This window comes from Mesocricetus auratus, unplaced genomic scaffold (genome assembly GCF_017639785.1).
Source record: "Mesocricetus auratus isolate SY011 unplaced genomic scaffold, BCM_Maur_2.0 Super-Scaffold_100024, whole genome shotgun sequence".
NCBI classification, from domain to species: Eukaryota; Metazoa; Chordata; class Mammalia; order Rodentia; family Cricetidae; genus Mesocricetus; species Mesocricetus auratus.
Window position 1 is genome coordinate 28,349,097 of NW_024429205.1, and position 27,275 is coordinate 28,376,371.

Sequence of the window (27,275 nt, forward strand, 5' to 3'; positions counted from 1 at the left end):
AACCCTGTCTCGAAAAACCAAAAAAAAAAAAAAAAAAAAAAAAAAAATTTCTACCTAAGGGCTAATACTCAATATTCATTTGGGCATAAAGGACACTGTAAAGTTAAATGGAGCATTAGTCATCTGACTAAATGTACTATTGTAATGAATATGAAACTGATTTTTTTGCATAAAAATTCAATAAACAACATGTGGAGTGGGGAAAAAAAACACTATGTGGCTCCAAGTTGTGGTCCTGGCTACTTGGGAGGATGAAGCAGGGGGATTGCAAGTTAAAGGTCTGTCTGTCTCTGTCTACACAGCAACCTCAAGACTGGTCTGGCCAACTAGCAAGACCCCACCGTCAAATAAAAATTTGAAAATGGGCTGGAGATAGCTCAGTGATATGTGCCTAGCACATATTAGGCCCTGGATTCAATCATCGGTGCCACAAAAAAATAAATAAATAAATAAACGAATAAAACAAAGAACCTCACAACTATGTCTAAAGTGTTCAATCAATACATATGTAAAGACAGATGGGTGGCAGTAACTGAATGCTGACCTAAGTTACTTTCTGTTCCAGCTGTACCTGCTGCTTTGGAATCTACTTGTCTTGCCTGAGATGAAAAGCGTAAGCAATGGAGCCAGCAGAAAGTGCTAACTAGAGCAGAGGCATCAGCCATGTCTTCTTAGAAAAGTGCAATCTCCACTGCGATGCTGAACCTACTATTCTTCCAAGCGCTAAGAGCCATGGCCACCTCACTGCCTTTGTTAATACTCAGATGCCAGTGTCAGTCTCGACTTAGGGCATATACCAATGGCTACACAAATAACCCCAAAGTTATTTCTCTAACCAATGCTTGCTTTCTTCCCCAACACCACGCTTGCAAAGCATGACTTAAGGAACCCTTATTTAATCACCTGTAGTTTTGCTATGCTAAATTTTATTATTACAGCACCATTCTATAATAACCCCAGGACTAAATAATATATAAAGGTTTTTAAGTAACCCACGAAAGCCTGGATACTATGTGCTGAGAATAAAGCCAGTTAAGTAGTTAATCCAGAAAACTCCCTACAGACAGCATTCTCTCCTTTATGGAACACATCCTCTGCTGACTCAGTTTAAATCACAGTGGAAATTAAGGTTTATCTCATAAATCTTCATTAGAAGAGCAGTTCTCATTAAACAGACATCTCAGGAAATCCCAAAAGAAAATTATTGGTGCTTGTAAAATCTGAGGCTCAAACTGAAATGAGAACCTTTAAATTACTAAAATAGAAAATACTGATTTAATTAAAATAAACTCCATATAGTTTCTAGTATATGTATCACATTAACATGAAATCACCATTATCAAACGCATACACATAGAAAAATAAGCACTATAACAATCTTGCTATGCCTGGCTTTTACAAACACAGTAACATCTTTAGAACATTTGTGCTATTCTGGGAGTCTACCTTCAGGGCACTAAGAACGGCGGTAAATATATTCAGCTGCACAGCCTGCTGGCGGACACCCTTGGCTTGCTTAACACATTCAGCAAAGTGATCCAGCATTTGTAACCTATAGTAATAGGATAAGATCACATTAGTGGTTTTTAATTTAATTATGGCTCAAAAACAGAGATAAGATTATAAACTAATTATTTATCAGTTATGTCCCCTGACTGTGTCCATTTCATTCCCATAGCTGATTGAAAACCGACTTTTACCTCCTGCATAATATATATACTCACGTAGTCAATTAACAAGAACAAGAAAGGAAACTTAATATTAATTTCAATTAGCACACTAATAGTCATAATTTCAGAGGTCTTAAAACATTTTCACCAGTGTCCAACAAAACTTCTGATTTATAGTAACGTTTATTCTGACTTAGAGTGACATTGGCACTGTGAATGTCCCCCGGCCCCTATGTGGGAAAGACTGGGTCCTCAGAGTTGTGCTGCTAGGGAGGCCATCAGTGTACTGGCTCCTCCCTTCTCTCTCACATTGCTCTCTAGACATGCAGTGAGCAGTGTGTTGACAATTTCTTCCTATGCTGCTCAGGTTACCCTTGACTCTCCCTCCTGCTGCTTCAGCCTCCTGAGGACCTGAGTGTCACAGACATATGTCACTTCACCTGTTCTCCTCAAAGTATTTTTAACAGAACAGAAGAATAATTGTTTCTGCAGATAATTTTGAATTAGAAAGAAAAGAGTGGCATAATTTTAGAACTCTTTGTATTTATCTTGTGTAGATGTGTGGATGCTTATGTGCCAGGTGAGCATGTGCAAATCAGAGGCCTATCTGTGGGAGTCAACTCTCTCCAACGGCGACAGGCCAAGGACCAGACTCAGGCTGTCATGGCAGCAAGCCTCTGTACCTGCAGAGCCATCTCTTCAGCCCTTGAAGAATTTTTTCTTTTCTTCTTTATTATGTTGATATGGGGTCTCTCTATAAAGCATATGCTAACCTTAAACTCCATGTAGTCAAGGTTCTGTTTATGTTGTTGCTTTATCTTAAAAAATCTTACTCAGGGGTTGGAAGACGGCTTAGCAGTTAAGAGCACTTGTTGCTCTTGCAGAGAATGCAGTTTCCAGCACCCACATAGTGGCTCACACCATCTAAGACTCTAGTTACAGGGGATCCAAAGCCCTTTTCTGGTGTACTTTGGCACCGGTGACTCACATGGCACACATACCGGCATGCAGGAAGAGCATGCATACATAAATAGAAGAAAATTTTACCCCATATCCTGTCCTATCAGAAGCTACTGAAAGACCTCAAGAAAGGTTTAGCTTTGGGCAATTTTGTAAATACAGAAAAAACAAAACAAACAAGCAACAACAACAAAAAGTACACACACACACACACACAAAACTAATTAAAAGTGAATTTCACAACTAGCTATGCAACTTTGCCAAAGCCACAGGTCTAGGGCTTGGATATGCTTAGATTTGAAGCAAGGTTGTTAAGTAGATATAATTTAAAGGTTTCCAGCTTTAGTGTTGTTTAACATTGATGTGGTAATCAGTTGTACTTAAATCAAGCTTGAATATGAAAAGCCAATAATTAAAAGCAATTCATCAAATAACCTACATGTTTAAAAATATAGTTATCTTTTGGATGTAAACAATAATATCGTAAGGCATGTTTTGTAAAAGTCAAGGAATATGGAAGGTCTTACATTGATTCAGTTTTCCCTTCTGGGAAATGACAAATATATAAACTGCTTCTAGAGTCAGGGGTAGTGACTGTGGATGCAGAACACAGCAGGCCAAAGTCCCCTGTTACCAGAAAGGACAGCTATGCTGGGTCCCTGTGACCCAGGCTTGAGCATCTCACCGACCCATTCAATAGAGTAGACTTCTCACACATGTACGTGTTCAGTAGCAGAACAATCAAGAAAACAGCTCTAATTAGAGACATAGTTTAATTCAGAAACTGTCAAACTACTGAGATGAAAACTCTGTCGGGTAAGACATGCTCCATAAAACAGTAGGTACTAGATGCAAGTACACAGAGCTAAATCTCTTTTTTTAAGAGAGCTTGAGTGCTTTAGTAAAGGCAGGCTTTTCTGGTTTACTACTTTTCACCAGTCTGTTCTGGCATGCCTCTAATAACATCAGAGTCACCTGGGCCAATGACAGCCAGTGTGCACGCTCTGTAGTATTGTCCACACGTGTGCCCAATTCAATGTTATTGCCACCAGTGATGGACACCGGTATTAGCCACCATGGCATAGTGTTCTATCTCAGATTTCCTCAAGGCCGGGCAGGTGTTGGTGAGGATGACCAGCTTGGCTTTGCCCTGTCTGACTGTCTTAAGAGCCTGCTTGTACCCAAGCATGTACTTGCCACTTTTCATCACGAGCTGGAGCCTGGAGTTGATCGACTCCAGGGACTTTTTAATCTTTACGGCCACCATCTTCCTGCCTCAGGTGTGGGACAGCCCCCAAGCAAGAGCAGCCGCCAAGATGCAGGGAGCGAGAAAGGAAGTAGATCGCACCACCCAGAGCTAAATCTTAAGTTTCAAGTTACAGGGAATTTGCAGTCAATTTATTTTATCATGTACATATAAATTATGCCATTAAACTCATGAGAGCACTGCTTAAGTAAAACCTATGTTATTGTGGAATTAGCTGGGATGGAAAAAAATCTATTCTTAAATGTAATTTATATTTGAGTAAAATCGCCCAGCTAACTTTACACTAACCTGTGTTTATAAGAAACGTGTGGAAACACAACGCCAAAAAGAGCCACGGAGGCATCAATCACCGAGACTCCGAGAGGGAGAGGACCAGGCACGGCTTCCCCAGCAGGGATCCGTAGGTAAATGGAAGAAGGGTCGTGCTCCAGGGCCCCGCTTCCAGACGCACTGTTGGGCTGGAGCTGCGAGAGGAGAGCATGAAGGTAACCAGAGCTCCTTTAGGAAAGCCACTCACCAAGAACCGGACAGCAGACAGAGCAGCGCAGGGTAAAACCTGACCAGGCCCAACAGCTTTAAGCAGATTAAAATATAGTTTTGTCATTAAATAACGTCATTATCAGCATCTTCTGGAGTCATAAGAAAAGTCATGTTCATTTCAAACACTTTAACGGTCAAGCAAAATTGTATCCATTGTAACAAAACCCACAAAAATGACTTAAGCAGATTTGTTTTTGTTTTTGTTTTGAAGACAGCTTCTCACTATGTAACCCAGACAAGAAACACACCTGAATTTACCTTCTTCTCTGTCTCAGCCTCCAGCTCTGAAAGACTGGGATGGAGGGCTTGTGCTACCATGCCTAGTTAAATTTTTTTGTATAAAAACAGTTTATTTGATTCTAAATATCCAATTTATTAACTCTCATTTCTTCCTAATCTGTTACAAAACTAAATAAAACAAAACACTAGCAACCAAAAAGCCAGTTAAATCTGAGTTTTGCCGTGGACACAACTGAGTAACTAAATACAAAGGGTACTGAAAGAAGACGTTTTGCCAAATTTTATACTACTATTGCCCTTTTCACCATTTATCCACCTTTAAGATGCTAATAAGTAGAGAAGAAAGCAAATGAACGCTACTGTGGCCCAGAGTAGCTTCTTTTTCAATGACAAAGGTCAGAGGCCCACTGTTTTAGACTACTCTAGTAATTTCATTTCCTTGTGTGTTTTACTACCTGGTCTTCGATTGACTTATGATCAGTCTCTTGAAGCCAGGAGCCCAGAAGAACACTGTCATCATAATGGCAGAGGGACCGAAGGAGGGAGGTGGTTGTGTTGGCTGAGTTGTCAGTCAGAGTGAACTCTGCTACCAGCTCTCTGAGAAGAGCATTGAAGGACCCTAAGACACAGAGTAACAGAACAGACCAAAACAGTAATTTCATGTCCACAAAGATCAGCACTGTGTCTAACAGGAATAAAGTCAATTTCCATCCCTTTGTGAACCAGCCATACAATTTCTTCTTTCCCTTTCTTCTCTCCCTCTTTTCTTTCTAGATTCTCTCCCCTCCCCCCCCCATCATTCCCACCAAAACAGGCTCTCACTACAACTTCCCAGACAGGCCTTGACATCCTGAGCTCAAGACAACCCCTACTTCAGTCACACAAGCAACTGAGACCACAGCTACATGCCACAATACAATTCTCACTCAAAATATTTTAATACGGATTTTCCCCTCAACAGTTCTGAAGAGTCTAGGGCTTCATAGCTGTTAGGTAAGTGTTCTTCCACTAGGTAAGATCTCCCAGTTCCTTATTTTTAAATAATTTTAAGGACAGTGTACCACTAAAGTTAGCCTTAAACTCATGCCGTGACCAAACAGGTCTTAAACTTATGATCCTAGTGTCTCAGCCTCTCAAGTAGCTAAAATTACAGGCTTACACCATTAGGCCTGACATATATTAGTTTTCATATATAACAATGAATTTTCCTTTTTATTCTGATATAGTGCAGTTTAAGTCCAAACTAAAAGCCTTTATTTTAAACACATTATATGCTATATGACATTATTTATTAACTGTCCAGTACATGCAAACACTGAATAGTACCCACCAAAGCTTGTGGGCTTAGTTGTATTAGAGAGAAATTAGTGGTTTGATATTACTTTATATATTTCATTTCTGTCAAGTAAACTATTATCCTCCCTTCAAGGACACCTAGACTATTGACTGTGTTACAATGTGCATGGAGTAACTGGGGAAGGTAATTAAAATATAGACTCTGAGGGCAAATCATCTGGGTCTGAATGGAAACCACCACTTTCCAGGTAACCAGCAGGCAAACGTCTTTTGCTAAGACTCTTGATTTACAGAACAGGTGTTTGACCTCTTAAGTTGGGTCAGCATCACAGCAGGAGCTTGGAATGGTAGCCAGACTATGATAAAACACAACAAATACAAATGCCTTTAGGTGAAGAAAAGCAAAACGGTGGCCTTCTTTTGCAAAGCAAGTTTGAGGGGGAGCCCTGGTTAGAACCCTAACCCTATGAAGAACTGAGAGACACAATGAAGAATCTTGACCAGATTCTACACATTCTATTTACCTTCGTAAGTTTTTGGAGGTAATAAAGCCAAGATATCGTAAAGTCTTAATCGGACCATTGCGGCACTAGCTTTCAGATGGGCTCCATGGGCCTTAATTACAGATGGAATGCTACGATATTGAAAGTGAAATTAGGGTCAGTTAGCTGTTACAATAAGCATTTCTTATAGACAATTAACAAGGTCATTTAGCAATGCACTGAAGTACTCCCAAAGTACACTGATAAGCTAATCTGTTTTCAGTTTGTTTTGTGATCAATAATAAAGCCAACAGAAACACTTCAGAATACGTTGCATTTTAAACCACACCATTAATACAACTTTTAAATTCACTTCACAAAACAAAGTTTAGATGCTTTCTATATAAACTGAGAAGTAAAAAAATGCTAACTACATTTTTATTGATTAACATATAAAACAAGGTGTCTGTGAGGATCAGATCTTGAATGATTCAGTATACGCTTACATGCTCAGTGAGCGTGGTGGCCCAACTGAAATGCCAGAGCTTGGGAGGCAGACACAGAGGACCCTCACAGCAAGCTGGCTAACAAGACTAACAGTATTGGTGAGCCCTGGGTTCAAGAGAGAGTCCTGGCCTCAATATATATGCTGAAAAGTAACTGAGGGAGGCATCCTATATCAACCTCTGGCTGCCACACATATGTATATGTGAACACACATACATATAAGCACACACCACAAACACATGCAAGATGTTAACTTGATCCAAACTGTTTACTTACTGAGACATCATGGTCATGGCACATTCAATAGGAGTCATTAATTTCCTAATTGCATCCTCAGTTAAGAGCTCAGGACAATGTGCAACAAAACTCCTCATGGCTAAAGAAAAAATTTTGAAAGATTGAGAGGTTTTAAACATTATAGAATGGTAAAGACATCTACAGTTCTCTAGTTGGGTGGTGGCGGCGCACACCTTTAATCCCAGCACTCGGGAGGCAGACAGGTGGGTCTCTGTGAGTTCAAGGTCAGCCCAGTCTACATAGTGAGTTCCAGGACAGCCAACGCTACATAGAGAAACCCTGTCTCAAAAAAACAAAACAAGACATCTATAGTTCTCAATTACTATAAAATAGAAGGTTGAAAAGTCATGTCAAACTAAAAGAAAAAGCAGAAACAACAGAAACAAAAACTACCAGAAAAAAATGGAAACTAGAAATGGAGGGAGGAAACTATGTTAGGGAGACTTTGAGTAGGAATTCAGATGACTACAAAGAAAGCTGGACAGGAGTAAACAGATGGCCCACAGAGAAAGGATTTCTTTCCTTATCCTTTGGCAAAATAGCTACGCCCAAGCATGCCTCAGACCTACAGAGGCACACTGGCGCCCCCACCTGGCCACCTGACCCGGAAGAGTCTCCCAACTGTGGGGAAGGAAGCATTTTTTTTATGCCAGGAAAAAGCCAAGCAGGAGAGAGGCCCACTGCAATTCTAGTCCCAAATGAACAACATCTGAGCTTTTCCTGGACATGCTGACCCCCAGATGCTCTCACTGTATCGCCTTTCTGGAGTGCTGATGTCTGAACAAGCAGCAACATCTGGAAGTGTTTTCATAATGCAAGGAAAGGTAGCCCCGGCAGCAGATGGGCGCCCGCTTCTGTGCTGGCATCTGATGTGGGAAGCAGTGCTCCAACACCAAGAGAAGTGAATGCGACTACTGAGGGCAAAGGAGCACGGGTCCCAGCTCCCGACTGACACTGTCACTACACCTCCGGGTCCTGGCTCCATTTCCAGCTACTATTGTGATGATAGTTTGCTTTAAGAGCAAACTGGAGTTTTTTTTATAAAGTCTCTGAAATCTAAGCGTCCACACACCCAACAACAGATATAAAAGTAAAAATGTAAATGTGAATTTCATCACCTACAAACATCTTGGTGACAAAAGCAGCCCTAAATAGTAATGTGGGAGCACTCTGAGAGTGTGATGCTTCAGTTCTTACCACACAAAGCCCCGGCACGGCCCTCCAGTGTCACCTGCCAGGTGAAAGAGTCTCCCCGGGCCTTCTCAGCCTCCAGCTCCTTTAAGGAACGGGGGAACACGTTTCGCCACAACAGCAACATCTTGGGTAGGTGGTACCGAACAACAGAGGGTCCTAAAAAAGAAAACGAAGAAGACAAAACTGATAACACAGACAAAAACAGAAGTCAAAGGAGGTGAGTTCCCCTGGGCGTAATGACCCAGGCCTGTAATCCCAACACATGGGACGTGGGGGCTGGAGAACCACAGACAAGGCAAGCATCAGCTACATACCAGTCTGAGGCCAGCCAGAGCTGCCATGAGATCCCCTCAACAAAGTAAAAACACCAAAACAAAACAAACAAACAAAACAACAGAAGCAGAAACTTTCCCAACACCTCCGTCATTTCACTCTATTTTTTATGTTTAAAATTAAATTTCAGAATGCTCTTATGCAGTGGGTAAAATAAAATAGGTACCAAGACACAATAAAAGTTACTTTAAAGGTATTTTTAGTACCCATGTATACAAGATGCTATTAAAATTTTCCTTGAATACATTCAAAATAGTGTGCTCCATATTATCCATAATAATATTTGCTGAGAAATTTCCCACAAACACATGTGAATATGAACACATACACCTACTCTCACACATACAAGTGCATGCTCCTCCACCTGTGGGCAGTGTGAGGTTAGCTACATGGAGAAACAATATTTGCATTCCTAAGAAATTCATTTAAACGTACCATTAACATACTTAACATAAACTTCTGGAAAAGAGTTACCACTTTATCTTCTTTAGAAAACAGGTCAATATAATGTCCAACAGGCAGACCTTAAACAGTGCACAACCTCTTAGCACACGCGTGCACTTTGTGGGAGCAGGTGAACTAAGAAATGGCTCCAGTCAGCACTGTGACATGTGCTTCTGTCCTACGCACAAGACTGAACTTTGTACCTAAGATTATCCCAGAGCTCAGGGAAACAAACACATATGACGTACTCCCCCACGCAGCACCGCCTCGGCTGCAGAAACGGGACTTCCCCACTATTAAAGCCATGACTGTGCTCAGGCCGTCCAGTTTTCTCCTCATAAGTCTCTCTCCTTCGACAACTCTAAGCTCTTTAAATAGATGATGACTATTCTTTTGGGAAAGATGAAACTTTAGAAAAGTTCCAACTAAAAAAGTAATTGCCAAAAAGAGATGTTTACTCCTGAATAATAGGTAATACACCTTTATTATTTTTAACCTCAGCTACAGAGTCAGCCAAGATGCTTATACCTAGAGTCATGAGTGCTCCAAGCAGAAGCCAGCCAGCTTGGGTGCGCTGTAGAGACAGCCTGCTGTTTTGGGCCGCAGTCCGTAACAGGTCCTCAGCAATACTGACTACCATCTGCAAGAGAAGTCGATGAGTAAGCAACAACAAAACAGGCAGCTTACATATGTTACTAAAGACGGACTGTCCATTCCAGCTTGTGCTAGCATAGTTCCACAGCAGCCTGATGGAAAGCTACTCTGTTCCGGCATGAATAGTTCCCGGGCACCCAAAGTGTGCCGGGCAGAGTAATCTCTGGAGCCATACTGCCTGGTTCCATCCCAACCCCACTTTGGTAAAACAGGAGTGTTGCCCTCGCTTTTGCCAGGATTGAATATGCTAATACAGGACTACAACTGGGGCGGGCTAGGTAACCACTTAATATAGTACATTGTTTGTTGGTACTATTTACTATCCTATATCCAAGAACTTGTTGCACCTGCCTTTAAGCTAATCTTACAGAGCACAGAGATAGCACAGATTCAGTATTATATACTATGTTATGTATATAATAGCAAGAAAGATAGTAGTATATACTATGTATATATACAGTATGTATGATAGTAGTATATGCTGTGTTTATTAGTATACTACATAGAACATATACTATATATGATGGGGGAAGTCCTGTGTATATGTCAATAAAGCACTGTTGGCCAATAGGGAAGTAAGATAGGTGGGACTAGGAGTCGAGGAGGACTCTGGGTAAGAGAAACACAGGAAGTCAAGATGTAACCGCCATGGGGTAGGAAGCCCGGAAATTTCTCCGGTAAGAGAAATACTTAGATTAACAATTATGGGGTAAATACTTAAGTCAGAGCTAGCCAGTAAGAAACAAGCAAGGCCAACAGCTTCATAATTAATATAGCCTCCTGTGTGTTTATTTGGGACTGATGAGGCTCTGGAACCAGGCTGGCGGGAAGGCTTCCCTTTACATATATAGTATGTACTATGATTGTAGTATATACTATGTATATATATAGTGTATTACATAGAAAACATACTTACAGACTATGTACTAGATAGTAACATACAATAGAAAGAATGGTAATGGCTTATGAAAAACAATTTAATTTCTAATTATTGTTAAATAATAAATATGGCAATAGATTATTCTCTGCCACTTTTACACAAAGCAGTGTAATATTTTTATTTTCAAAAACTGAAAAGAACAGAGATTGAAGAGATGGCTCACTGGTTAAAAGCACTGACTGCTCTTCCAGAGGACCTGAGTTCAATTCCCAGCACCCACATGGTAGCTCACAACTGTCTGTAACTCCAGTTCTAGGGGACCTGCACCCATGGTAAAGCACCAATGCATATAAAATGAAATTAATAAATTAAAAAAAGAAATTCCTTTAAAAAATTGAAAGAACACCAGGCCCAGTGGCACCTAACTATAGCCTAGTTACTCAAGAGGCAGACACAGGAGAATTTCTTAAACACTGGAGCTCAAACAACATTTACATGCATGTGCACAAGGGTACACACAAACACAGTCTCCCTCCCTCCCTCCCTCCCTCTAAAAAAAACAGTAAAGGTTTTGAGTTTTAGATGGTCATTACATAGTTGTTTTTCTTCTAAAAGAAATTATAACATGATACAATACACAGATAAAACCTATTGTTCCTAGGAGAACTAACTACCTAGCTCAGCAGCAGAGCTCCAATAGGAACCAAAGCCCACCTGCCAGCACGCAGACTCTGCCATACCTTTCCTTTGGCATGAGGAATGCCCAAAGGACACTGATGCACTCCACCCAACAAAGCAGCCATTGCAAAACTGTATCCACTAACAGCTTCCGGTGAAGTCTTGAGGTTATTGAGCCGTTCCGCACACCTATCTAGAAATGGTGTCACCTGGAAGGGCAATGCCACAGCCACACAACGTAGACACCATGCAGCAGCAAGCCGAGCAGCCATGCTTGGGTGAAGAAGTACAGACGTCACAATCTCCAAAAGTCCTAGAAAGAAAATCTCAAATCGTTATTCCTTTCTGAAGAAAAACAATTTCAGTATAATAATTAAAATATCAATCCCTTAATTTCATAGTTCCTTAACTTTGCCAAGAAGCACATATATGGTTCATAAACAGTGGAGTACTTTAAAGGGATATATCGTGCAAAGAATAATTACATCCAGTGAAATTTAAGAGTTGAACTGGGGGTGGTGGCTCAAACCTGTAATCTCAGTGCTTGGGAAGCAGAGACAGGCAGATCTTTGAGTTTGAGCACATCCTGCTTTACATACTGAGTTCTATGCCAGTTAGAGCTACATAGATACTCCTCCAAAAAGTAAATAAATAGAATAGAGTTGCTATAAAATTATATTGTCCTCAGCAAATTTTGGCCAATTAGAAACCTTTCTCACAGTTAATTTGTCTCTTAAAACTTTAATATTTAATTCAATATTTCTATCACTGTGGAGATTAATTTAAACAAAGCTCAGTGATCTGCTAGTCACGGTGATAAGTTACTACAAGGTAAATGCCGATCTCAAGTATATTCTGAAACCATTGTAGCAAGCCCTGGGCGCACCTATGGATGCTTCCTGAATGAGAGGAGAGGCAGTGGCGTTCAGGCTCTGCACCAGGCTCCCAAGCTCCTGGAGGGCACAGACCATGACGTGCTGGCTTGCTGCAATGTCTGCTGCTCCAGATTTGTTCTCACTGCTTGTGTCATTCACTACAGCTTCTGAAACACAAAACCAGGTACTGAGGGGGGAAATGAGTTGTGACTGTCTTCTAATCCAGACCATTTGATTCCTACATGTTAAAACCATGCAGTTATTCTTAGTGGCAAACTCAGGTCACTAGTACTGACTGAGCTGGTTGTAAACTTTTTAGGAGCAGGGACAAGTGTGAGCCACAGGTCCCATGTGGAAGTCACAGAACAACGTGCTGGAATTACTCTTCTCCTGCCACATCTCTTCTAGAGACTGAACTCAGGTCATCACGCTTAGTATCACACATGTAACTACTGAGCTATCTTGCCAGCCCTGACATGACATTACAACCCTGGTGAAGAGATTCACAATGATGCTAAAATACATACTGAATATATTTGATGCTTACAAGAATACAACTTAGGAGGCACAGGTATTTACCATGTTTTACAAAAGCAGACTCAGGATTTACCTCAGTAATAAAGCAGTTGCCTTGCATACTTGAAGTATTGGGTTCAATCCCCAACCCCACAGTAAACAAACACAGACAAATAGCCCACCCACAAAAGCAGATTTGGGGGTAAAAGACTTAGTTTCTAATAGCAACTTCATGTAAGCTCTGCGATGGGGCATGCTACTTGACGGTGCTATGTCAAATTCCTAATCTGTAAAGGGACTTCCTTCTCTGTCTCAAAGGTGCTTGTGGTGACTAGCCTTAGGTCAACAATGCATATATAGAAATCAACCCATCCTGCTATAGAACACATTCAGTCAGTATAAATAGCTATCTTTTTCATTTTTTGAATTTAAATTAGAAACAAGCTTGCTTCACGTGTCAATCCCAGCTCCCTCTCCCTCCCCTCCTCCCTGATCCCCCAGTCCCCTACCCAATCCCCACTCTGATACCCGGGGAGAGTGAGGCCCTCCATGGAGGATCGCCAGAGTCTGTCATTTCATTCAGGGCAGGGCCTAGGCCTTCCCCCAAGAGTCCATGCTGAAAAAGCATCCCTCATTGTGGCATGGGCACCCAAAGTCCATTTGTATGCCAGGGCTAAATACTACCCAGGGCCCCATAGATTGCCTAGGCCTCCTCACTGACACCCACAGTCTGGGTCAGTCCCATGCTGGCCTCCAGACCATCAGTCTGGGGTCCAAGAGCTCCCCCTTGTGCAGGTCTGCTGTTTTTGTGGGTTAAACCAGCCCAGTCTTGATCCCTTTGCTCATCAATCCTCCCTCTCTGTCAATGGATTCCAGGAGTTCAGTTTAGTGTTTAGCTGTGGGTGTCTGCTTCTTCTTCCATCAGCCACTGGACGAAGGTTCTGTTTCCCAGACTCTCTGGTAGTAGGATTGTATGCTGGCACTCCCCTGATCCATGTCTAAAATTCATATATGAGTGAGTACATACCATGTTTGTCTTTTTGTGACTGGGTTACCTCACTCAGGATGGGTTCCATCCATTTGCCTGCAAATTTCAAGATTCCATTGGTTTTTTTCCACTGAGTAATACTCCATAGTGTAAATATACCACATTTTCTCTATCCACTCTTTAGTTGAGGAGCATCTAGGTTGCTTCCAGGTTCTGGCTATTACAAATAATGCTGCTATGAATACAGTGGAACAGATGTCCTTGTTGTATGAATGTGTATCTTTTGAGTATATGCCTAAGAGTGGAATTGCTGGGTCTTGTGGTAGACTGATTCCCATTTTCCTGAGGATTCTCCATACTGATTTCCAAAGTGGCTGTATGAGTTGGCACTCCCATGAGCAGTGGAGGAGTGTTCCCCTTTCTCCACATCCTCTCCAGCATAAACTGCCATTGGTGTTATTGATTTTAGCCATTCTGACAGAAGTGAGATGGTAACTAAGAGTTGTTTTGATTTGCATTCCCCGAATGGCTAGGGATGTTGAGCACTCTCTTATGTGTCTCTCAGCCATTTTAGACTCCTCTATTGAAAATTCTCTGTTCAGTTCTGTACCCCACTTTTTAATTGGATCCTTTGGTGTTTTGGAGGCTCGCTTCTTGAGTTCTTTGTAAATTTTAGAGATCAGCCTTCTGTCAGAAATGGGGTTAATGAATATCTTTTCCCATTCTGTGGGCTGCCGTTTTCTCTTGTTGACTGTGTCCTTTGCCTTATAGAAGCTTCTCAGTTTCAGGAGGTTCCATTTATTAATTGTACATCTCAGTGTCTGTGCTGTTGGAGTTAAGTACAAGAATCGGTCTCCTGTACCAATTCGTTCGAGGGTACCTGCCACCTTCTCTTCTAACAGGTTCAGTGTGGCTGGATTTACCTTGAGGTCTTTGATCCATTTGAACTTAAGTTTTGTGCATGGTGATCTCTGCAGTCTTCTACATGTCAGCCTCCAATTATGCCAGCACCATTTGTTGACGATGCTTTCTTTTTTCCATTGTATATTTTTAGCCTTTTTGTCAAACATCAGGTGTCCATACATGTATGGGCTAATATCAGGGTGTTCAATTCGATTCCACTGGTCTACCTGTCTATTTTTGTGCCAATACCAAGCTGTTTTCAGGACTATAGCTCTGTAATAGAGCTTGAAGTCAGAGATGGTGATGGCTTCGGACGTTGCTTTGTTGAACAGGGTTGTTTTGGCTATCCTGGGTCTTTTGTTTTTCCATATAAAGTTGAGAATTGTTCTTTCAAGGTCTGTGAAGAATTGTGCTGGGATTTTAATGGGGATTGCATTAAATCTGTATATTGCTTTTGGTAAGATTGCCATTTTTACTATGTTGATCCTACCTATCCAAGAGCATGGGAGATCTTTCCAGCTTCTGGTGTCTTTAATTTCTTTCTTTAAAGACTCAAAGTTCTTGCTATACAGGTCTTCCCCTTGTTTGGTCACTGTTACCCCATGGCATTTTATGTTGTTCGTGACAATTGTAAAGGGTGATGTTTCTCTTATTTCTTTCCCAGCCCTTTTGTCGTCTGTATATAGTAGGGCTACCAATTTTCTTGAATTGATCTTGTATCCTGCCACTTTGCTGAAGGTATTTATCAGCTGTAGGAGGTACCAGCGATGGTAGTTTTTTGGGTCACTTATGTAAACTATCATATCATCTGCAAATAGTGAAAGTTTGACGTCTTCCTCTTCCAATTTGTATCCCTTTGATCTCCTTTTGTTGTCTTATTACTCTAGCTAGAACTTCAAGGACAATATTGAAGAGGCATGGAGAGAGTGGACAGCTTTGTCTTGTTCCTGATTTTAAAGGAATTGAGTTGAGTTTCTGTCCATTTAGTGTGATGTTGGCTTTTATTATGTTAAGGTAAATTCCTGTTATTCCAGATATCTCCAAGACCTTTATCATAAAGGGGTGTTAGATTTTGTCAAAGGCTTTTTCAGCATCTAGTGAGATGATCATGTGATTTTTCTTTTATAGTTTGTTTATATGGTGGATTGCATTAATGAATTTTCATATGTTGAACTTCCCTGCACCCCTGGGATGAAGCCTACTTGATCACGGTGGATGAGTTTTCTGATGTGTTCTTGGATCCGATTTGCCAGTATTTTATTGAGTATTTTTGCATCAATGTTCATGAGGGATATTGGTCTGAAGTTCTCTTTCTTAGTTGTGTCTTTGTGTGGCTTAGATATCAAGGTTATTGAAGCCTTATAAAAAGAGTTTGGCAAAGACCCTTCTGTGTGGAAACTTTGAGGAGAACTGGTGTAAGCTGTTTTTTGAATTTCTGGTAGAATTCTGCATTAAGGCCATCTGGATCTGGGTGTTTTTGTTTGTTTGCTTAGGAAACTTTTGATGACTGCTTCTATTTCCTTAGGGGTTATAGGTCTATTTAATTTGAATAGCTATTGTTAATTATCATTCACTGCTGCTTCAAGTGCTGCAATATACCGGAAGCCTCAAATTACTGACAAGAAAGTAGATTCAAAAGGAAGTGAGTTCAGAATTTACTGGAATGCTCCTCCCTGTTCCCACTTGCTATCATGTCTCTTCTTAAAGTCTTTTAATTGCCACTAGAATTGAAATGTACCTCATGTGAGACAACTAAACATGCCTTGACAAACTACTAATTGAGGATACATTCTGACTCATAAATCCCTGATACAATCATGTTACTTAATCCTGTAATTAAGATTTTTATGGTCAAATAACTAATCTACATCCATAAAGTTAATAATCCTTCAATGACAGTAAAATGTTCTCATTTTTTTCATTCACTATGAACTGATAATAAAGCTATAGAATACAGAATGATAAACTTTAATTGATCCCACTTTCCTTGTGGGCACCCTGGATTGGAAGGTGCATGAACTCCATCTTTCAGGTACTACAACTGGCTTAACCAGGTCATACCAACCACTTAACAGAAGGCTGCTGGGACTGAAACACTTGAAGCAGCATGTAAGCTTCTCCCCACTTGTGAATAATCATATATATATACATACATACATACTCACGTATATCTAAGAACAGCACCACAGTAATACTTTTCAGCTATTCCCTATGCATGTAAAAAGTTCGTTAAGCTATTAAAATGACAAAAAACAGGTGGTAATGGCACATGACTTTTTAAATCCCAGCACTTGGGAGTCAGAGGCAGGCAGATCTCTGTGAATTCGAGGCCAGCCTGGTCTATAGAGTGAGCTCCAGGACAGCCAAAGATACAAAGAGAAACCCCATCTTTAAAAAAAAGACAAAAACCACAACCAAACTGTACATTTATTTTGTTAATAGCATAAGACAATTATATATACTAATTATATTTAGTTATATCTTTTTTTTTTTTTTGGTTTTTCAAGACAGGGATTCTTTGTATTGCTTTGGAGACTGTTTTGGAACTCACTCTGGGAAACTTAAAAGTAGCATAGGCACTAGCAATGAAACCTAAAACTTACCAACATGCCGCTCATTTTAACACTTGGTTTCAATACAATTATATGCTGTTTTAATATTTTTAAAGTACTCAATAAAAACGACTGTGAGGGGCTGGAGCCATGGCTCAAGGGCCCGGCACTAACTGCTCTTGTTCTGGGCTTGCCGCAGCACCCGTGTGGTGGCTCACCATCTGTGTCACAGGCCCCTGGTGACCTCCACCGCACCAGGCGTGCGTGTGACTCACATATGCAGTCTTAGGCCAGACATTCACTCATTAAATAAAATGAGTTAATCTAATTTAAATTCCATTTTTAAATTACTATGAAAAAAATCCCAAAAGATACAAATCAATCAGAGATGTTGATTTTTAATTAAAAAAAATCCTAGTACTTACAAGACTGAGGAAGAAAAATTGCAAGTTTGAAGCCAGCCCAGGACACATGATGAGACCCTATCCAAATTCAGAAAGGAAGGCGGCAGAGGCAAGGAGGGAAAGAAGGAGGAGAACTAAACTAAATAGCTATGGTCATGAGCAGCACACACTGTGACCTCAGCTAAATGGCGAGCATATTGAGCAGCACACACTGTGACCTCGCTCTTCACTCACCCACGGCTTTCATCTGTTTTCCGATAGCCTGGCAGATTTCCTTGGCAGCTGCTATCTGGGCTTTCTCGCCCAACAGACTGCCCACGGTGGCTCTCAGGATGAAGGAGACACAGCGCCTTGAGTACACGGCGTCCACATGTGTTTGTGTTGCTCGAGGATGGGAAACCAGATCAAGCACGTGTGACAAAAACGTGGCAAAGCTACGCTCCAGCCACTGACCACCCAACGCTGTCACGAAAACCACATATGCCTATAAACACATTAGACACAGTCTCAGATATCTCTGGGCAAATGAGCAGAGTGACGACAGAAGCAATCACGGCAGATTACAAAAGAAGTTAGACTTCAGATTAAAGCATAGCTAAGTGAAATTTCCCACCTTTTAAGACTCCTGCCATGGGAATTACTAGTAGGATCTTTGAATGAAACAATTCTGTTTTCATTTTGTTTTATCTGTTTGTTGTGAGGCAGGGTCTCATTGTGGAGCCCTTGCTGGCCTGGAACTAACTCATTGTGTGGACCAGGCTTGAACTCAGAGACCCACCTGCCTCCTAAGGACATGTGCCACCATTCCTGTATCGAATAAAATAATTATTGAAAAGAGGCAGGCGTGGTAATGCCCACCTGGAATCTCAGCATTCCAGGGGATCACCTCAAATCCAAGGGCAGCCTGTACAACAGACTTTCAGGTCAGCCTGGGCCAGAGTGAGACGCTGTATCTAAAACTCCAAGCCAAAGACAACACAAGCGATTCTCAAGATAAAGCCACCCATGAAGGGCACACGGGGAGTGCTGAGGGCGGAAAGCAAAGGTAACCTCCCTCAGGGTCAGCAAGGTAGTAACACAGGAGTAGAAGCTGACATTGCAAAGAAACACCGAGAGCTGCAGGGCACCTGCCCGTGATGTCCCCAAGACAAACCCCGGCTTCCACTGCACACCTGTTTCACGGACAAGGCACCACCGAGGTGACTCTGACTAGGAGCAGGAGGTATCTTACCAAACGTTATCAGATCAGTAACCATTAGTTGTTATTTTGAAATTAAAATTCCAAGTCATATTCAATCTTGTAATTCCATCAGAGGTTAGTCGCTGACAAATCCAATCTAATCATAAATCAATTTCTTCTAGTCACAAGATATATGGAGAACATTACAATCTAAAAGCCTAAGTTCCTAAAGACAAAATAGAGTCCTGAACAAAACCAACTTCCTTTATCATGCTTCTGGTTTCACTTCTATTGTATTCCATGTTTTTATTTTTGAGACAAAGTGCCCACCACGGAGCCAGGCTGGCCTTGAATTAAGGACGGGTCTGCCTCAGCCTCTGGCGCGCACTATCGTGTTAGACAAAACTTACTTTATAGCATGTGTTGTGAAATGAAATCTGAGTTTTCTAAAGGTATTTACATATACAAAAGTAGAAATGAACTTATTTATACATCAAGAATTTAACTTTTAGGCTGGGGTGTAGCTCAACTGACAAGGAACTTATTTGCCTAGCATGCGTAAGTCCCTGGGATTCAACACCCAGGATCCCCCACCTTAAAGAACACAGAAGAGAAAAAAAGAGAATCGACCTTTTCTTACAAGTATACGATTTGGAATTTGAATTAATCCATTCATTGATTGAGACTGGACAATGTTGAAATTTTTCTCGTATGCTGTCATGACAGTCTTCCACGACATGACCTGGACAGAGTTTGTTCACACAAATGTATTACAAACCTGTGTCACTCCAACTCTCACTTCGCGATGAACAGAGCCTCCGACTTTCAACATTTCTCCACCACTCTTTAGGAAACCTGACCCTCCACGTAGAAATCCCGTGGCCATGAGTTCTAAAACTTCATCAAACGTTGCTCGCTTCACGTTCTGACGCATGACTTTTAGGAAGAAAAGTGAGTTTAAGAGCAAATGAATTTTCCAGGTAGAATTACTAATATTTCCAATATTCTAGCTTAAGTGTTCAAGTAACAATTGTTAAGAGTATTATAATATAGAAAAAGTCACAGTGTCTTAGAAACAAAAACTCGAATTTGCAGCCGGGCGTTGGTGGCGCACGCCTTTAATCCCAGCACTCGGGAGGCAGAGGCAGTCGGATCTCTGTGAGTTCGAGGCCAGCCTGGTCTACAGAGTGAGTTCCAGGACAGCCTCCAAAACAATACAGAGAAACCCTGTCTCGAAAAACCAAAAAAAAAAAAAAAAAAAAAAAAAAAACCTCGAATTTATTTTTGAAGCAAAAAAAAAATGCTAAGTGGAATAAGCTAGGAAATAAGGCAACTTGATAAGTCTATGCAAGCAGTATAATGACAGTGACTGACTGACTATGTGCCCTCCAGAAGGGACACCAGCCAGCATTTCAGCCACTGTTGACAAAATGAGGACATAGAGAACATTTTGGTTTTTTTTCCCTAAAGACTTAATTTAAACTTTGTGTAAGTGCATGTTTCTTCCTATGAGCATGCCTGGGACTGGAGTTCTAGGTGGTATGAGCTGCCTATTGTGGGTTCTGAGGAAAGAAATCAGGTCCGTGGAAAGAGTAGCAGTACTTTTAACCAGTGGGCTATCTCTCCAACCCCCAAAAGAACCCACATAGCAGCTACCAATGCATTAAACTCCAGGTATCAAGTCGTGTATAACGAAACCCTTTCACACACAGAGGCAAACACGACCCTTATGCAGATTCTGTGGAGATGCAAAGCTCATGTTTATGTACACAGGCTCAGAACTGAGTACTTAGGTTTTACTTTCATGCCTAACACAACAGAACACAAGTTACACAATCTCTATAAGCCTCAATTTCCTCATTTATAAAATGACAATAACAGTGACACTTGAAGTTCATAGGGCTTTTTTGATCACTAAATAAATTCTACAGTATAGGTTGCATATAGCATTTAAACATGTTATCTCACTAGTATCATATAATGAAAAAATTATCACTAATGATGAGCAAATCAAATCTCAAACAGCCCGTAACAGTAAGAGTGAGGACACAGAGTTATCTAATGACTTTGCTACCACACAGAGGTGGGGCAGCAGCAGAGCTGGGTCTCTCAGCTCCTGCTGCACTATGTTTGTCCCATTGGTCACAACCATTCCCGAGAAATCTATGGAACAGTGAAGCAACAAACAAGTCACTAAGCGATCAGTGCTGCCCGACACTGCTCAGGAATGCTCAAGAAATGTGGGGACACCAGACCTTGAGCAGAAACCCACTTCAGCCTGGGAGTAGGCAGCTATAAGACAATGTTTACTAAAAACATGTTTACTAAAAACAATACAATGCCCAAGGCAATAAGTTCCTGAAAAGGGCTTGCCCGAAGGAACCGCCCTGTCCTTGACCTTTTCCAAAGACTAACCGCCTCTTCAGACCCACCCACCTCCACCTCTGGTGTCAGAGTATATAATAACCAGCCAGAATAGGAATAAAAGAGAGCCCTCTTGAGGAGCCTTCTGGTCTCTGTGTCATCAATCCTGACACCCTCCGCACATTCTCGGATACAGGCTGTGCAGCGGGCACAGCAAAGAAACACTTAACATTATTAGCACTGTGGCATAAACGGAGCTCTATGTACCAGAGACTGAAAGCACAGAAGATGCCAGACTCCTGCACTCTAAGCATTATTCAAGTAGGAGATCATAAATCCTACTGGCAATATGCCAAAGTTTGCTCATTGCTAACGTGTACACCATTATCACAAAAATGTATTAGGAAAAGTGTCATTTAGGTTCTTTCATTTGAGGAAAAGGATATCTAACAATTTAGATCTTTTTGAAGTGGCTTCAATGAGTGATACCTAACTTAGAAGAGAGAATTTTCTAAGCTTTCAAGTATCTCAATGGTCTAACGCAGGGTTAGCCAACAATACCTGTTGCCTGTTTCGGCATCAACGCTGTAGCCATGACTGTTCCTAGGAGTTTAGATACTGCGACCCGTACCCCATAATTTGAGTTTTCCAGGGCCTTAAAGCAGAGGGTAGCTATATTTTCTAGTTCAGCAGTCCACATGAACACAGCTTCATTCTGTAGCTCCAGAAGACACTAATTTAAAACCAAACAAAAGGTAAATTACAATTTAGAACTTCTGTGTTCACAGATGAAATAACACAACCAAACTTCTGCTTGCTCCCTCAAATACACGAAGAACTGGACATACCATATGAAAGTTTTTCAAAACTAGATATCAGGCAATAAAAAGAAAAAGTCCCTGTAAGGAAAAAAAAAAAAACACCTAATAACCTTAGAGTAAACAAAAGCACTTATATCTTAGAGTATGCAAAGATGGTGGTAAAGATGGAAAGGAAATCAGTGATCTAGAAAACAGAAATCAGTCTTGGCTCTTTGGTTGTTTGGGTTTCCCCTATGCAGTATTGGGAATTGAAACCACGCCATGGCCTCATACTCATAAAGCAAGCACTCTACCACTGAGCTACAGGACCAGCAAAACCCAAAGATAATAGAAATGAAACCAAAGCCACCAATTAATCTGTTAAATACCTATCTAATTGATCAAGGAAAAAAGACACAAATTCCAAAATTAAGGAGGAGAGAAATAAAAATGACTATGGATTTACGACTCACTCAACACATAATAGATACCCTGAGTAATATATATTCCAAAATTGACTTTGTAGTTTAAAATCTTATGCACTGATTAATTCAGCCACATACTTATGCAGAAAAGTGCTATTTCTATACAAACTCTTCCAGAAAACTTTCTAACTGTTCCATGAAGTTAGTATCTGCCAGGCCTGACTCCTCATAGAGACATTCTGAGAGGAAAAACGGGCTGAAGAGACACTCAGTGTAGACAGCACTTAATATTCTTATAGAGGACCCAGGTTCAGTTCCCAGCACCCACTTGGCAGGTAACAACCACCTATAACTCCAGTTCTGCTGCTCCTCCACAGGTACCAGGCAGATGTGGCGCACATACACAGGCAAAAAAACTCATTAAATAAAAACAAACGTTTTTAAAAAGAGAAAGAAAACTGCACACTAACATCCCTCAGAGACAAAGATATAAAAACACCATGCAAACATTTTGCCACTCGAATTCAACAATATCCAAAAAGGATAACATAACACTCCTAGTACTAGAGAGGCTTAGGTATGAAGATTTCAAGGCCAGACTAGGATTACACAGTGAGAGGCTGCCTCAAATTAAAATGAAACAAATAAAAAGGGTAGTATATCATAACCAAGTAATGTTTGTCCTAGAAATACAATTAGTTATCAATGTGATCTACATTTAGCAAACTAATCATTTCTACAGATGCTTAAAAAATGTAAATACATATAAAACTGGGGACTCTGAAGACTGGTGGACTATGTCAATATCACCGTCCAAATGCTACTGTCCTATACTTTACAAGGTAAGACTACCACAGGACTGTAGCAAAGGCTATAAAGATCTCTCCCTATTTCTTTTCTCTTTTGGTTTTTCGAGACAGGGTTTCTCTGTGTAGCTTTGGAGGCTGTCCTGGAACTCACTCTTGTAGACCAGGCTGGCCTTGAACTTACAGAGATCTGCCTGTCTCTGCCTCTCAAGTGCTGGGATTAAAGGTGTGTGCCACCACCGCCTGGCGCAGCCCTTATTTCTTATAGTTGTATGGGCCCACAATTTTGGAAGGCTGTGGAACCTTTAGGTGAGACTTAGCCAAAGGAAGTGGGTCACCGTGGGGGATGGGGTGCTTAAGTACCACCTAGCACTGTTTTCTGTCCTCTGGCTGTTCCTGGACTACAGCAGCCTCACATTAATCCTACTGCATCTTCCTGCCATGACAGACTGTATCCTAAAATCACAAGGCAAAAACAAAACAAAACCCTCCCTTAAGTCAGCTCACAGACTTCGAGAAAATACTTGTAAAATATAACTAACATATGAAAACAAACCAAAAAGTGCTCATGATTTAAGAACTTAAAAATTAACTGCTTAAGAGAAAGTGTCATAAGGGGCATTGCAAACCTTGGCCACTGCGCATCGGACAGCCATAGACCTGTCGGTTAGGAGGGATCGAGCATTCTTGTAAATGTCACGGTGAGAGGAAGCTGCTGCGCCCCCCAATCCAGTCAGCACCTTCTGCAGACTCATTAAGATCTCACTTCGCCCTTGAGACTGCACAAGAATGTGAGGCAAACTTTAAAACCACATTGGCAAATAAACTCCATATTTAATAAGAACACACTGAGATATAACAATTCTCTGGACCTAATCTCCTTATTTCCAAATTGTGAGAGCAAGGAAAAGCAGTGGATTAAGAATGCTACAAAGTATCTGGAATGTAAGAGTAAGTATTGATATCACCTGAGAAGTTAGTTCTCCTGGACAGGAAAATGAGATTGCAAACTGGGGACATGGCTCAGAGACAGAACACTTGTCCACAGAACACTTGTCCAGTGTGTGCTATGCCTTAAATTTAATCCCAAGTATACACATAAAAAAATTTACACCCGAATCTTGAGTTTAGTCTACACTCCATTTACCTGAAGTTGACAAGGGATTTATAGCCAAACTGACACAACAAAACAGAACAATTTCACTTGGTATCATCATCAGTTTTGAATTCTGTCCCCTTCAGAAGTAAATGAAAGTCTTAAGCCCTTTCACTGACTATGCTGCAAACAAGGCAACTGCAGATGGAAACAAAGACGATGTCACACTGAAGTAGGCAGTCCACAGCTGGAAGGCCAGAGTGTCTGACAGCCACTGAACTAGGAGAGAAGGTACAGTTCCCCTAGAGCCTGGGGAGGAAGTGTGACCCCGTGACCCTTCATCTTTAGGTGCTGGAACTGGGAGCTAGAAGCATCTATTGTTCTTTGCTGATACATTATCTGTGACACAAAAACTAAAATGTCAATTGAAAAACAAAGTAAAAAATAATGGGCAAACTTAGTCATTCCAAAGCAATGGCATCCCCACTCCAAACTTTAAGAAAACAGACATTAAAAGGAAGGAGAGGTGATCATATGTAATCACTTTCCTGATAGGTAACATAAGGATCATAGTAACAGAACAAAACATCTTTAGTAACACATGCCCTGAACAAGGCATTAAATACCTGCTGCAAAACTTACCTCTGCACTTTTCAGAGATTTCAACAGATTGTTCACTGTTTCTGGAAATGCACTGCCCAACATCCTTCCCATCTTCTCATAAAACGCTCCAACACAAGCCACTGCTGCCCTGTAAAAAACGGTCTCACTGGTTAGTAACATAATTTCTGGACTGGCAAGATGGCTCAGTGAGTAGAGGCAGTTTCCATCAAGCCTGATGACCTGAGTTCTATTTCCAGGACCCACAAGGTAGAGGACTAACCCCCACACAAGTAGTCCTCTGACTTCCATACATACAATGGAGGACATACACACACACACACACACACACACACTGAGAGAGAGAGTTTTAAATACAATTCTTTATATGTTTCCGATTTTCAAAAATTAATTTGTATTTATTTATAACATTTTAGGATCAACTTAATCTAGTCACCTGTAAACTTGTAAGCAAAATTGTCTCTACCTCAGCTACTCAACTTTGCCCCTCTGTGTGAAAGCAGATCAGTGAGCAGGCAGGTCTGCATTCCAAAATCATTTCATTCTTTAACTGCCTGGACATGGCTGGAAGACTAGTCTTGCCCATTCCTGCCTCGGTTTCCCCACTCTATTCTTTCCATCCAGACACCACTGCTGATCCCTTACCAATCTTCCCAGTTGTGTCCAAAGTCTCATGAGTGATGGACATGAGGAAGCCCAGACCCCTCCGATCGAGTCAGAACTTCCTGTTGGTACTATGTCGCAGGGTCCACCCACCTAGGGTCTTTATGATATGCAGTTCCTAAATCACCTTGAAAAAGCCAAAGAGAATGCAAGGATTCCTGTATGGGTACTTACAGTTTTGTTGGTAAGTAGGCTGCAGTGTCATCCTTACTTCTGATGATGTCGTTACACTTATCTAGTGTTTGAAAAACTGTGTAAGTATCACCAATGCTGTACAGGGCCGCAAGGTTTTTAGCTAACAATTTTCGAGTGGGTGGTCCAGGTGAGCTGCTTATTAATCCAGTTAATTGCTCAACAAGTTTTTTCTGTTTTTCCTTTACATCTGTCTGTTATTTGAAAAAAACATCATTTTCCTTGTACCCTTATTACTTTCAAATCAAAAAACACTTAACATGTATGATGCTACAGAAATTACAACTGTATGCATTCATTAAGCATAACTCACACATGAAAATTTTTATGAAAATAGAAACTTCAGTAAGAAATGATCCACTCTTTCCTAGATTAAATCTTCATTCCCCTCCATTGTCCCAAAGTTTGATTTCAACAAAAGTGATTACTGTGTGAGACAGTTCTAGTTCAACTTAGGAAGCTGAATCACATACTCGACATTCAGATGCCTGATATCTAAGGTTTTCCCCTGAAAAAGCAGATACAGTTGTCCATAAAGTTATGGGCTAGTAAAGGAAACCAAGAGAAATTTTGAAGAGGCCTAAGCAACAGAATGTAATTCCCAGATCTACACACAATCATTACCTAGTCAATATCTAGAATTCACTCATTTGTTTAGGAAATACAATGCAACTCCTACGTGCCACGTACTATTCTGAGCACTGGGTGCAGCAGTGAACAAGACAAAGTCTGGTTCTCACACATTCTAGGAGGGAGGGACAGAATATAAGTAAATGAATGGTGTGAGCCTTAGCATTTTATATAAATTGATTAGTAAAAGTCTATCTCTAAGGGGAAGGGGTGAGCTATGCAGCTATCTGGGAGGAGAGCATTCCAGGGAATGGGAACAAGACATCTGAAGCTTTTGCAGATGAAGCATGCTTAGCACACCTGAGGCCAACAAGGGCAGGTAAGCTGGGATGAAGTAGTAGAAAGAAAACAGGAGGAGGAGGTCAGAAGAGACCAGATGATAGTACCAGACACACTAGAGAATACCAAATCTATTCTGAATGACAGTTTTAAGCAGAGGAGGGCTGCAATCTAATTATTTTACCCAATTAATTTAGACTACTAAATTATAGATGCTGAATATACAAGGCAGAAACAGGGTGAGCAATTGGAAAGCTACTGCAATAGTCGAGAAGAGAGACACCGAAGAGGCAGGTGATGGGAAGCAAATGGAATCTGGATATGCTCGTGGGTAATTCCACTAATATCTGCCAATCGACATGATATGAGGGTTAAGAGAGAGGTGAAGAAGGACTGTAAGAAAGGATAGCTTTGAAAAAAGGAAATCAATACTTTGGTTTGGGTGTTGATAGCGTTAACTCTGTGTGGGGGGGGAGGAGGGGGGAGAGGAAGAATATGAATCCTTGAATTTACCATGTAGCTGAGGATGGCTGTGAACT

General features: G+C 41.0%; 2 protein-coding genes across 6 annotated transcripts in view; both read right to left on the reverse strand.

The window, feature by feature from the left end:
- Positions 1 to 27,275, reverse strand: part of Heatr5b (HEAT repeat containing 5B) — a 73,416-nt gene that overhangs the window by 43,343 nt on the left and 2,798 nt on the right. For 4 of the 5 annotated variants that reach the window (XM_040730968.1, XM_040730970.1, XM_040730969.1 and 1 more), the window contains exons 3-17: positions 25,810 to 26,021; positions 24,994 to 25,102; positions 23,885 to 24,034; positions 21,786 to 21,957; positions 19,639 to 19,796; positions 17,915 to 18,164; positions 12,329 to 12,484; positions 11,505 to 11,755; positions 9,759 to 9,870; positions 8,457 to 8,609; positions 7,239 to 7,338; positions 6,498 to 6,607; positions 5,133 to 5,296; positions 4,186 to 4,361; positions 1,447 to 1,552 (exon numbers count right to left, since the gene is read on the reverse strand). In XM_040730968.1, coding sequence (XP_040586902.1) covers positions 1,447 to 1,552; positions 4,186 to 4,361; positions 5,133 to 5,296; positions 6,498 to 6,607; positions 7,239 to 7,338; positions 8,457 to 8,609; positions 9,759 to 9,870; positions 11,505 to 11,755; positions 12,329 to 12,484; positions 17,915 to 18,164; positions 19,639 to 19,796; positions 21,786 to 21,957; positions 23,885 to 24,034; positions 24,994 to 25,102; positions 25,810 to 26,021 — 2,379 coding nt within the window. Of the gene's footprint in view, positions 1 to 1,446; positions 1,553 to 4,185; positions 4,362 to 5,132; positions 5,297 to 6,497; positions 6,608 to 7,238; positions 7,339 to 8,456; positions 8,610 to 9,758; positions 9,871 to 11,504; positions 11,756 to 12,328; positions 12,485 to 17,914; positions 18,165 to 19,638; positions 19,797 to 21,785; positions 21,958 to 23,884; positions 24,035 to 24,993; positions 25,103 to 25,617; positions 25,741 to 25,809; positions 26,022 to 27,275 lie in introns of those variants that run through there. The other variant, XM_040730971.1, reaches the window with a different exon arrangement.
- Positions 1,560 to 4,176, reverse strand: LOC106021428 (60S ribosomal protein L30-like). Its single transcript, XM_040730972.1, is given in 1 exon segment — positions 1,560 to 4,176. A coding segment is annotated over 1 exon segment (342 nt). The 5' UTR covers positions 3,898 to 4,176; the 3' UTR covers positions 1,560 to 3,555.